Raw genomic sequence first — 12,273 nt, forward strand, 5'->3', positions numbered from 1 at the left:
ACCATCGAGCTATGTCTCCAGCCCTGAATTCAGTCTTGAAAGCCAGGATGATTATATATTATATATAGTAGCAAGATAGATGAATTAGGGCAATATTGTAAATAGAACAAATGAAAGTATATTATCAGGCAAATGGCATACTTCTTAATATTTAAACTATCTCTTAAATCAAGACTAACACTTTGTGTGGATTGTGGGTTAGGGAATGTTCTAGATAAAGAGAACGATAGTATGTAAAACGACTCTCCAGAGTAAAAGAATATCATTCTTAGAGAGTTAAAAGTACTAAAGCTTGGTATTCTTGAAGGAGGGTTGTGAATGGAATTGTGGAATGAAGTTTGAAAAGAAAATGAGGTCAGATTTTAGGTCTTTGTTATATGTAAGTGCTAAATTTATCAACATTGACTTTATAGTTAAAATTTATTTAGCAAAAGGAAATCTAGTCAAGGAATGAGATTGTGGAAACAAATTGTATACTAATATTGAAGGAAAGCTGTATTGAGTATTATATCTTTTTAGCTAAAATGAGATAAAGTATGTTATTGAAATTTATTTAAAATTAAATTCATACCTATATTGAGAATTGCAAATAATATTTAAATTTTTTTTGTACTTTTAGCAACCTGGAAGCTTTTCTAGCTGGTCTGGCAGTTTCCTCATGGATGATAGCATGTCTAACACACTGAATAACCTTGAGGAACACACTACTGAGTTTTATAGCATGGATGAAAATCAGACTGTTTCTGCTCAGCAGAATTCACCCACAAAGTTTCTAGCTGTAGAAGCAAATGCTGTACTGTCTTCTCTACAGACCATCCCAGAATTTGCAGAGACTCTAGAACTTATTGAATCTGTAAGTTTGAAATTATGAAGTAGTTGCATGTTTAGAAGCTTAGTTTAATACTTAACATTTAATACTTAAAATACCAACTTAAATATTAAGCATTGCCTAGTTTTGATCTCTTTTGTAGAGGTTTCTAGAAAAAAAAAATTAAAGGTTTAAGTCTTCTTCAAGTATGTGTCTTAAAAAGATGTTTTAGAATTAAAAACTTAATTAATTATTTATTAGATGAATTACTTAAGTACATTAGAATGTTGGAAACTAGAGAAACTATAAAGAGGAAAATTTAAATCTGTATATTTAGACTTGATCATTTCATGTAGTGTTATATTTTTGTCTTCTACTTATATATGAGCTTGTCTTTGGTTTCTTAACATATATATAATTTTTGAACAAGGTCTCACTGTATATCCTTGGCTGACCTGGAACTTCATATGTAGACCAGGTTGGCCTTGAACTTACAGAGATCTTTCTGCCTCTTGTCTCCTGAATGCTGGGATTAAAGGCGTGTGTCACCATGCTCGGATCTTAAATATATTTTTTAAATTTGAATTTTGAGGCTTTATAGTATTCCATCATATGACTATAAGACAGTTTATTTACTGAATGCATTGCTGTTACTATGCATTTAGAGGGCCTCTAGATTTTCAGTATCACCAATAAAAAGTAGTATTTATAGAAGGCTTAGTTGTCGAATCATGACAGTTATATACTTGACTATTCTGAATTTCTAAATCAAAGTATGTTTTCTATAGAAATTACCAAATGGTTATGTAGAATTTCATAGTATTTTCCTGTTTAATAGGATGATTTTATGATGAATTAATTCTTTTTAATAATAGCCTAAAATAATCTTTTCTTTTTATGTAAAATATTCTGACAGAAAATTTCTGCTACTGCATTAGATGAACCATTATCTTGGAATATTCCAAATTGATATTATAAAAAATTGTAATATTTTTTTCTAAGGTGGTCCCACTTAATTAAACAAAGATGTTAAGACAAAGTTTGTTTTTACTGGTAAAAATAAGTAAATAACTTGTTAGAAATTATCATTCTGTGTTCAGATCATATTTAACTAGGTTACAGCTTAACGGGTTAAGAATTCAATTTTTTGTAGGATCCTGTAGCATGGAGTGATGTTACCAGTTTTGATCTTTCTGATGCTGCTGCTTCTCCTGTCAAGTCTACTCCAGTTAAACTAATGCGGATTCAACATAATGAAGGAGCCATGGAATGTCAATTTAATGTCAGTCTTGTACTTGAAGGGAAAAAGAACAGTTGTAATGGTGGAGACAGTGAAGCTATTCCTCTAACATCCCCAAATGTGGTCAAGTTTAGCACTCCACCCACCATCCTCAGAAAGAAGAAAAGAATACGAGTGGGTCAGTCTCTAGGCAATGAGCTCGGGGATGGTTCGTTCAATGAAGGCAGCACCACAGCATTAAAACACACACCAGTGAAAACACTACCATTTTCTCCTTCACAGGTACTAATGGTTTTATGTTCGTAAATGTAGACAAGAGAATTGAGTTGGACCTTTAGTGTCTTTAATAGCAGTTGGTGGCTTTTTCTTTTCTTTTCTTTTTTCTTTATTGGTTTTTTGAGACAGGGTTTCTCTGTGTAGTTTTGGTGCCTCTCCTGGAACTTGCTCGGTAGCCCAGGCTGGCCTAGAACTTGCAGAGATCCACCTGGCTCTGCCTACTGAGTGCTGGGATTAAAGGCATGTGCCGCCACTGCCCGGCCGTTGGTGGCTCTGTTAACACAAATACAGATATATTTAAATGTATACATGAGAATGGTGAACTCAGAAAGTGCCTCACAAAGGGTAGTATCTTCATTGTAGCACCCTAGAATTTCAGGGAAGTTTTCTTTGTCATATATTCCTATTTCTTTATAAGACTCTTCAGGAAACTGGCCCCTAAAAGTAAAATGATTTATTTGCCCATTGGTATCTAATGCAGAGCTGAGACTAAGATCCAGTATGACTCTTTGATCCTTGACTATTCAGCATATATACCTGACATGCCATAAACAGACCTTATCTACTAGCTACATATAGCAATTTACATTTTTATTTACATGTTAAGTTTTCCTTTTTGACATTCTTTTTTTTTTTTGAGACAGGGTTTCTCTGTGTAGCTTTGTGAGCCTTTCCTGGAACTCACTCTGTAGCCCCGCTGGCCTCGAACTCACAGAGATCCATCCGCCTGTTTCTACCTCCCGAGTGCTGGGATTAATGGTGTGTGCCACCACTGCCCGGCTCCTTTTTAACATTCTTTGGAAGAAATCTAGACAACAATTTATTCTAAGAATCTCATGTTTGGATATACGAGACTATCTGCTTAACTTTTTAGTAATGTTCCTAGCAGCAGATGTATACATTAGGATTATTTTTTATTAATATAAAAAATTTTGTTATATTCCAGGCTTATGTCACTTTTCTTACAGCATATCAGTTAATTTTTCTAAAGACATTGGAAGCCAAAGGGAATACAGTTTTGAAGTTCAGCAGCTGCTATTTGCTGAAAGTGTTTTGATTATCTTAATTTTTTTTTCTGTTGCTGTGATATAATATCCTAACAAAAGCAACTTAAGGAAGGAAGGGTAGAATTTATTTTAGCTGAAGTTCAAGGTGACAGTACAGAGGAGTCACAGTGGTAGGAATTGAGAGAGCTGGTTGCATTAACATCCACAGCTGGAAGAGAGCTGTGAGTGCATGTTGCTGCTGCTTAGCTCAGTTTTTGCTACACAGAGAATGGCCTCTTCACATTTAGACTGGGTTTTCCCACCTCGTTTAACCCAGTTAATTCCCTTACAAGCATGCAGAGGCCCATTTCCCAGGTGATTCTAGATTTTGTCAAGTTGACAGCACTAATCATCACACATGTTAGAAAGTTTTATGAAAGAAGTAGGGAGCTTAATGGTCAAATAAATATGGAGAATAATGCTGGAATATTATTGGAGGTGTGTTTTAAGTTGGGAAGATGAGTAGGATATGGTAATACACAGCTACTGTGATCTGAAAATGTTTGAGGTATTATAATTTACATGTACTACAACGTGAATAGTATATTCTCCCTCTAGCTCTCAAAATTCAAAATTATTCCAAGGAAGATGAAGTTTTCCATTTCCAGAGCTTTATACATCAGTAATTTTCATTGAAGTAAATTCTGTACAAGTGGAAGGTGCTTATATCCCATGCCATTTGGATTTTATCCTTTGAAAGAGTTTGATGATTCAAGCATTAGGAGACAGGAGTGGTAGAGATAGAGTAGATTTCATATTACCACTTCTCATCTGCCATCGACAAAAGTAAATTGGGATTTCCTAATAGTATATGAGTTAAATCTCAGTTAGTACGCTGTGTAATTTAGAAAGTGTTTTGTCTGCTTAAAGTATCTATGCTGTCTTCTAGGAAGGTAGATTTGTCCCTTCCCAAGGCTTGTTCTTCCTAAGTAGTTGGAACTCCAGGTGCACATACCATGCCCGCTCTATTACTCTAGTCTGAGTTCAAGATATTCTCAAAGAAAAGTACACTTAACATTATTTATGAGTAACGGCTCACAGTTAACTTTCTCAGTTATACTCTTGTACAAAACTGGGAGATTTATTGCAACAACTATGTATGGTTTCTGTAGGTCTATATTTGATAGAATACTGTTTTGTTTTAATTTTTTGTGCTGTTATAAAAACCTGATCATTTTTAAGACAACTGTTTCTTAAATATTCTTTATATGCTAACCTGTTCAAAGTGGTTAAGGTGCTGGGAGGCAGCAGTGAACAAAACAAACGTGTTGCCTTTATGGAGCTTAATTTCCATGAAGTAGAAAGTATATGTAATATTATTGAAAATCTCTTCCTAAAACAATAGAGAAGCCTTATCAGTTTGATATTTATATAGGAATTTTGATGTTCTAAAATATTGTCTGTGAATTCTCTTCCCCTTTTAGTTTTTTAACACATGTCCTGGAAATGAACAACTTAATATAGAAAACCCTTCGTTTACATCAACTCCAATTTGTGGGCAAAAAGTTCTCATTACAACTCCTCTTCAGAAGGAAGCAACTCCCAAAGACCAAAAAGAAAATGTAGGGTAAGTCTGTATTGAATAATTATGTTAGGGAAAGCAGGAAGCTTAATGTCAAGGGTATGTTAGCATTTTATTCAAGTGAATGGCATATCACATAATCTCTATGTCTATAGGACTTAGAAGTTTGTTGTTATTGTTTTTAAAGTCACAGTCTTCTGTTTTGTTCCTGTAGAATACTGAAAACTGGCTAAATGTAGCATATAATTTTTATTTCAAGCAAAATATTCTTAATACTTTTTCTAAGTCGTTTTTTCCTTTTAAAAATTATCAGAGTATAAATTACTTTAGGCAACTGTATTTTAAATATCTCTGTAATGCTTTAAAAAACATATGTCTATATAAAAATGTAGTTTATGATTTTTGTATGGCTTTGCCTTCCTTAACATATATGAACTCATATCATGACAATAATACAAATATCTGAATGATTGACTAGGTTTAGAACACCTACTATTAGAAGATCTATATTGGGTACCACACCAAGAACTCCTACTCCATTTAAGAATGCACTTGCTGCTCAGGAAAAGAAATATGGACCTCTTAAAATTGTGGTATGAATACTCTTTATTCTCAAGCACTTTCCTAGTTTTAGTTAAAGAGAAACTTGTTTTTACCATCTTGAATTTTTTAGCATTTAAAAGTGTTCATTGAAACTGAAACAAAATTTTATCTCTTAATTTATGAATGTAAATTTGTATTAATCTTCCTTGGCCTGTAAATAACCCTTTGTCTGGCTCATTTTAAATTTGTATGTCCTCATGTTAAGTAGAGGAAAACAGTTGTTAGTGGCATGCTTTTTTTTTTATTAATGTTAAAACATGTATTTAGTAGTTTCACTGAAGCAGAAATAATATTTTGATATAGCTACTCACTTAATGCTGCTTAGCAAACTAATGGGTCAGAGAACCTTTTTGAAATTCAATTTTCTATGTACAAGTTATTAAGTATACCCCAGGTTTTTATTGTGAAGCTGAAAGAGACAATACAAATAAAGGGGCTTGTCTCTAGTTTCAATATAGTGAGTTGTTACTGCTATTATTTTTGTACCTGTGGTAGCAATAGTTCATGAATTAATACACCTGTGAAATGTTTTAGTTATTTGTGTTCTCATAAATATTGTTATCTTTAAAATACCTCAGAAAAGCCCAGAACATTCTAGATGTATGCAGATATTTTATAAGGTTATTAGAAAGAAAAATGTGACTTAAATTTGCTTTCTTCAATGGTGATTTAAGTTTTGACCTATATTTAGTAATCTTAGGGGATGGGTTCATTAAAATTAATTAATTAATATTTATTAATATTTTAAGTAATTTTGCTATAACTGATTAGTTAATTTATATATCTATAGCAAGTAGGAGATAATTTTGTTAATATTAGAAAAGTATAAAAGACAGTTTAGAAATAACAAATACCAACCATTTATTATTATCGTGGGTATGCACATGGTGTGATGTTCTTGAGGTTAGAGGACAGCTTTTGGGAATTAATTCTCTCCTTCCACCATGGGCTCTAGGGATGGAACTTGAGTTGTCAGGCCTTTTTTCTTCCCAGGCCAAAAGACAGTGTTTAATATACCAAAAAAAAAAAAAAAAAAAAAAAAAAAGGAATTTCTGGCAATTGCCTTTTAAAACCTTTAAAAAAATAATTTAGTCCCAGCCACTGGCCTTCTTGGAAGAAGACATTCGAGAAGTTTTAAAAGAAGAAACTGGAACAGACATATTCCTCAAAGAAGAAGATGAACCTGCTTACAAAAGCTGCAAGCAAGAGGTAATCTTGAATATTGTTTATGTATTTGTTTCCATAGTGAGAGGAGGGTCTTTATGTAGCTTCGGCTGCTCTCAAACTTGTGAATCTCCTTCTTGTACTTTCTGAGAGCTGTGATTGTGGGTGTGCTTTTCCATGTCAGCTCTTCCAGTATTACTGTTAATGAAAGTCTTTATCATGTCCAAGGGACTGGATATAATGTTACCTTGTATTATTTTTCTTAGCATTCTTCATCTGTGAAGAAAGTCAGAAAATCACTAGCCTTAGATAGCTGGGACAAAGAAGAACCGGGCACTCAGCTATTAACTGAAGACATTTCAGACATGCAGGTTTGTGAAGAATTCATACATGTTTTTAAATGTCTGTCTTAAGTCATGGTGGTTCTCATTTTGTATTCATTGCTTGGCCAGATCATTTAAAGGAGAATCATAGGAAATTTAGGATTGTTTTGCCTAATTCAGAGAGAGTTTGTTATCTATGAAGAATATATTATTTTTTAAACTTGTTTTATTTTGAGAGAAGTTAGTCTTTTGTATGATGTCAAAAAATGGTGATTCACAAAGCTTTAAATTTTAATTACCAAAATATTACTATAGCATAGAAATTTATTTTGTGTAATTACCAAGATATTACTATAGCACTGGCTATTTCAGTAGAGCCAAATGCTTCCTAAGAGGAAAGTTAACAGGGCTTCCAATACCAGTTACCCAGTAGTCTCTTGTCTCTACTTTTGAATTAGTTATTTTCCTCTTTCTTTTTTCTCTTAGTCAGAAAATATACTTACAACATCTTTATTAATGATACCATTATTGGAAATACATGACAATAGGTGCAACTTGACTCCTGAAAAACAAGATATAAATTCAGCCAACAAAACATATACACTTACTAAAAAGAAACCAAACCCTAACACTTCTAAAGTTGTCAAATTGGAAAAGAATCTTCAGGTATGGATTTATAAGTTTCTTTAGTGATTTTTGTTGTTGTTTAGTCAATGATCACTTTAAACTTACTGATCATAAGTTAATAGTTTTTCTTTTAAAGTTTAAATTGATAAGTATAAAAGCAGGTTTGGGTTTGAGAGAGACTCATTCATCAGTGCACATACCATCTATACAATTGAAGTTGTAGCCAAAGATTTTTAGGGTTTTGTTGTTTTGAGATAGTATCTCACCTCGTTTTGTAGCTGACCTTGAAATCATAGTCCTGCAGCTTCCGCTTCCTAAATCCCGGGATACAGACTTGTGCCATCATGCCCAGCCCTTTCATGATTCCTTAATCAGTATGTGCATATATTTAAATCCACTTCTGGCACTTCTTCACCAGTAAAATAAAAATGAATAGCCACATTTGTTGTCCTGAAATGGTAAGTAGTTGGAAGCATTTTCAGCATGATTTTATTGACATAATAGCTCCCAATAAACTCTGTGGATCAGAAGCTATCCCACAAATCATTTTCCCCTATTCCTCTGTGTCCAGTAAGTAGATGCAAATGAAGGCTGGTGAAATTCTTCGCTTGGTATCTTAGGAGTTTGCCCAAAGAATATGAATTGTTGGAGAGGAAGATTTCTTCTTCATGCTACACTGACTGCAGAATAGTTTCCCTGACATTCAAGCATTCCTTGAAAATATGTTTGGCAATCAGATATAGCTACCTGTCTGTCTTGAGCCATGGCTTTCAGAGAGTGACATAATGCATTCCCTTAATTGATGTAAAATGCTTTGTATTCCCAGTGTTTAATTAACATAGAGATTCTTAGGAGAGTTCATTATGTGGTAACTCTTACATATAATAGAAATCTTTATCCTTTGATAGGGGAGAAAGCAAAGAGGGTGTGCCTGTGGTTTACTTTTTGATATTACATCTTCCTTCTAAGTCTTTTCTTTTTTCTTGATACTGGGGACCAAACCCAAGCCTCCCACATGCTAGATAAATACTCCACCAGTGAGCTACATCTCCAGCTCCTCTCTTTAGAACTGTTGCAAAGTTTGGGTACAAAAGCGGTTAATATTTCTTGTCCTTTTATGATTCATTTGATTTGTGGGGAGTTGTTGGGAGCAAAACTATTATACTGTCACCATAGGCAAGTGAACAATATACACAATTATAATAATTACACAAAATTGATCATATATATTTTAGTATGTGTTTAAAAATATAACATCTCATTTTAAAAGATATGATATTGTTATCAAAACATTTTATAGCATTTACTTATAAAATTCCTAGTCAAAATAATTGATTTTTAAAAGTCTAGTTATGTGGACTGGCAATACGGCTCAGTGGATAAAGGTGCTTACTACCAATCCTTATGATCTAAGTTTGGTTCTGCGGTCCACATGGTAGAAATTTGTCCTTTGACTTCTACGTACATTGTGTGGCATGTTACACACACGCATGCATGCACACACACATACACATAAGCACGAACACACTCTAATTATGAAGTGGTTTGGGTAGTTAACTTTACTAATTTTTACATCACTCTTGATATTTCCTTCACAGTCAAATTGTGAATGGGAAACGGTGGTCTATGGGAAGACAGAAGACCAGCTCATCATGACTGAACAAGCGAGAAGATATCTGAGTACTTACACAGCTGCCAGCAGCACTTCAAGAGCTCTCATACTCTAAGTGTTACGAAAGCTGATAAAATGGCCTGCCGCCTTACTGTATTTTATGCCAAATTAGGTTGCAATGAAGTTTGTCTCAATTAATTCTTTTAAAGGTTTTAATACATTCCTAAAATAGTTTGCATTTGTTTTTCTATATTGGACAGGCAAAAACGCCACTTAAAGTAAGGGGTAGGCAAATTCATTACTTAATTTTTAAAAAATGAGAGTTTTAAAATTTGTTTTTAAAGAACAAAATGGGAAAATAAGGATGTTCATAGATATTCCAACGTAAATTTTCAGATGACTTCTTTATCGGATATATGTTGCTACTTTCTCAAGGCTGTATGTGGTCTGTTATGAACAAGTTATGTGTGATCTCTGAAAGTCTCTATTTAGGAAGCACAGGGGCTTTATGAAGTACTTCTGCATGTGTGCTGATTTATTTAGATTACCATTTATAAAGAAACACAGTGGGAAAGAGTCTCAAGGAAGCTAGAAAGTTGCACTACTAATTTTTGGTATTTTTCAGAAACAATGAAATTAACTACAGTGTTAAGCATATTTATTTGAGCATAGTACTATAAAAGCATTGAAAGCGGGCTTTTTCTTACTAGTAAAGAGTCAGTATTTCTTCATAAATCTCAGAAGAGCTGAGAACTCTGTTGAATGTATTGTACAGTATGTAGGAGCAGGAAAACTGTGTAAATTAGAAAGATGTCTGTTTTTATAATTTATTTTCATTTTTAAAGCTTAAATGTAGATAATTATATATGTATACAGGGTGTCTAGAAGCCATTGTTGTTTCTTGTCATCACAGCTAACCTAGTAAAGAATAACTTTGACTTTCACGTATGAAATAGTTAAGTTATAGCTGCAAAGAATACAATATCTATACTGTATGTCACATCTACCTAAATATTGCACTATATCCTTTAAATCATGTTGGTTATAAAGTAGTTCTAAAATGTACTAAATAATAATTTAATATTTTCTTTTTAAATTATATTGGAGGTCATATAAATTAATCTGGTGATTTGTGTATGTGTTTGAAATTTTCATTTTGTTTAAAAAACAATATGGTACCTTACTCCCTAAAACAGTCTGCACTTAGAAAGTTTATTGTATTTACTCAATGTTTCAGAATTAGAAAATATTATCTTTTATTTATACAAATATTTTGTCCTTTTATAAATGTTTTGTGTTTCCAGGTTACAACAGTTGCTTCAGTTGCCTGTTTAGGTGTTTGCACTTATTTTATTTCTTTTTGAAAGAATGTCTTTGCTTATGTGGTAGAGATTTTATGTAATTTTTGAGACATATAATGGTGTGCTGTCAACCTAAACACTGACAGGCAAATAGAATTGTACACTGTAGTTTGAATTATTTATAATTGACACACTCTCTCCCTCTCCACTCCTGAAGTATGCTGCTATAGAAAGTAGCAGAATTGGCTTGCTGCTATGAGAGATGGAAAGAGCGACCACCACTTGCACTGTGTGAAAAGATAAGCAAATGATGGCAAGTTCTCAAGTTAACTTAATGGATTCAACTATTACCAAGCAGATTCTTACAAAGACCAAAACACTACTATGCCTCAAAACCAAACCAAACCAAACAGCTTAAGATTTTAAAAATCTACTTATCTGTTAGTAGAAATGGGACTACTGAATATTTTAATGCCTAGTTCTTCAACAGTAGACCTAAAAGGGTTTTAAGCTTTAAATCCAATTGCTAGTTTTTGCATACTATATGTTAGTGAGAAGTAAAGAATATGTGTGGTGGTACTAAGATTATGCCTTCTTGATAACAAATAGGTAAAACAATTTGAATCTTCTTAGCATGTTAAATATGTTGATTTTTTTCTAATTAATGAACTTCTCACAGAAATGTTGCTTTGTAAAACCAATGATTGTGGAAAAAAATCATATCATTTCAGTTACTTTGGGGGTAATAATAGCACATAATTCCTTTTAAAAATGTAGCCTTTAGCTGCATTGGATACAGTAGTCTCCAGTTGCCAAAGTAAAATATCTCAAACACGCTACATATTTTAAAACATAATTTTTCTTGAGCATTAAGTTAACACAAATGTTAATATATTGTATATAATCCTGGGCTTATGGAACGTAGTACATATTTGGGTTGGTGTTGGTTGAATCCTCAAGTTAACTGCTTTGTTGCTATTTTTTTTTTTTTTGCCAAGATTTGTAATCAAACATGTCAGGCATCTCGTCATCTTTTTTACTGTTCATTTGAATTCTTCAGTTTTCTGAAGGTGCCAGGCATACAGGTAGCAGCCATACATGCATGGAAACTGAGTACACACATATGATACTGCATTTTGTTATAAGGTTTTCACATCAGTACAGCAATTACACTGACCAAATTGAGTTTTTTAATATATGAGAAAACTTTGCATTGTAAGAGAATCTTGCAGACAATGTTGAAATCTATTAACACCCAAATAAAGCATCTGTGTACAAGCTGACTTGGCCTTGCTCATTTCACTTTGGTTCTGTGTGATGGATTTGTTTGAACCCTTAAACCTGAGTCAAACATTGAGTTCTTATCCTCTGTACGCTTAGAAGTCCTTCTGCAGGTGATTTCCTCTATTAACAAATGTGGCCTGTCCATCAAGTTTCATTCAGAAACATTTCAACTTCCTTTTACTTCCAGGAGCTTAGCCCAGTGCTTGGCTGTGGGTGGGTCTCTGCATCTGTTTCCATCAGTTACTGGATGTAGGTTCTATGATGACAATTAAGGTAGTCACTAATCTGATTACAGAGGAAGGCCAGTTCAAGCATCCTCTCCACTGTTGCTATGGGTCTTAGCTGGGGCCATCCTTGTGGATTCCTGGGAATTTCCCTAGCACCAGGTTTCTCCCTAGCCCCATAATGGCTCTCTCTATCAAGATATCTCTTTCATTGCTCTCCCTCCCTATCCCTCCCCCAACTTG

At 33.5% G+C, this 12,273-nt stretch overlaps 1 protein-coding gene across 1 annotated transcript in view; it reads left to right on the forward strand.

The window, feature by feature from the left end:
• The window catches only part of Mybl1 (MYB proto-oncogene like 1), a 36,259-nt gene extending 24,454 nt beyond the window's left edge, over positions 1–11,805 (forward strand). The window contains exons 9-16 of the mRNA XM_059254034.1: positions 620–853; positions 1,962–2,330; positions 4,795–4,937; positions 5,371–5,485; positions 6,588–6,704; positions 6,926–7,030; positions 7,469–7,648; positions 9,208–11,805. Of these exons, the coding sequence (XP_059110017.1) occupies positions 620–853; positions 1,962–2,330; positions 4,795–4,937; positions 5,371–5,485; positions 6,588–6,704; positions 6,926–7,030; positions 7,469–7,648; positions 9,208–9,336 (1,392 nt within the window). The 3' untranslated portion in view covers positions 9,337–11,805. The remainder of the gene's footprint in view (positions 1–619; positions 854–1,961; positions 2,331–4,794; positions 4,938–5,370; positions 5,486–6,587; positions 6,705–6,925; positions 7,031–7,468; positions 7,649–9,207) is intronic.
• The last annotated feature ends 468 nt before the right edge of the window (positions 11,806–12,273 follow it).

The sequence above is a fragment of the Peromyscus eremicus genome, chromosome 2 (genome assembly GCF_949786415.1).
Source record: "Peromyscus eremicus chromosome 2, PerEre_H2_v1, whole genome shotgun sequence".
Taxonomy (NCBI): domain Eukaryota; kingdom Metazoa; phylum Chordata; class Mammalia; order Rodentia; family Cricetidae; genus Peromyscus; species Peromyscus eremicus.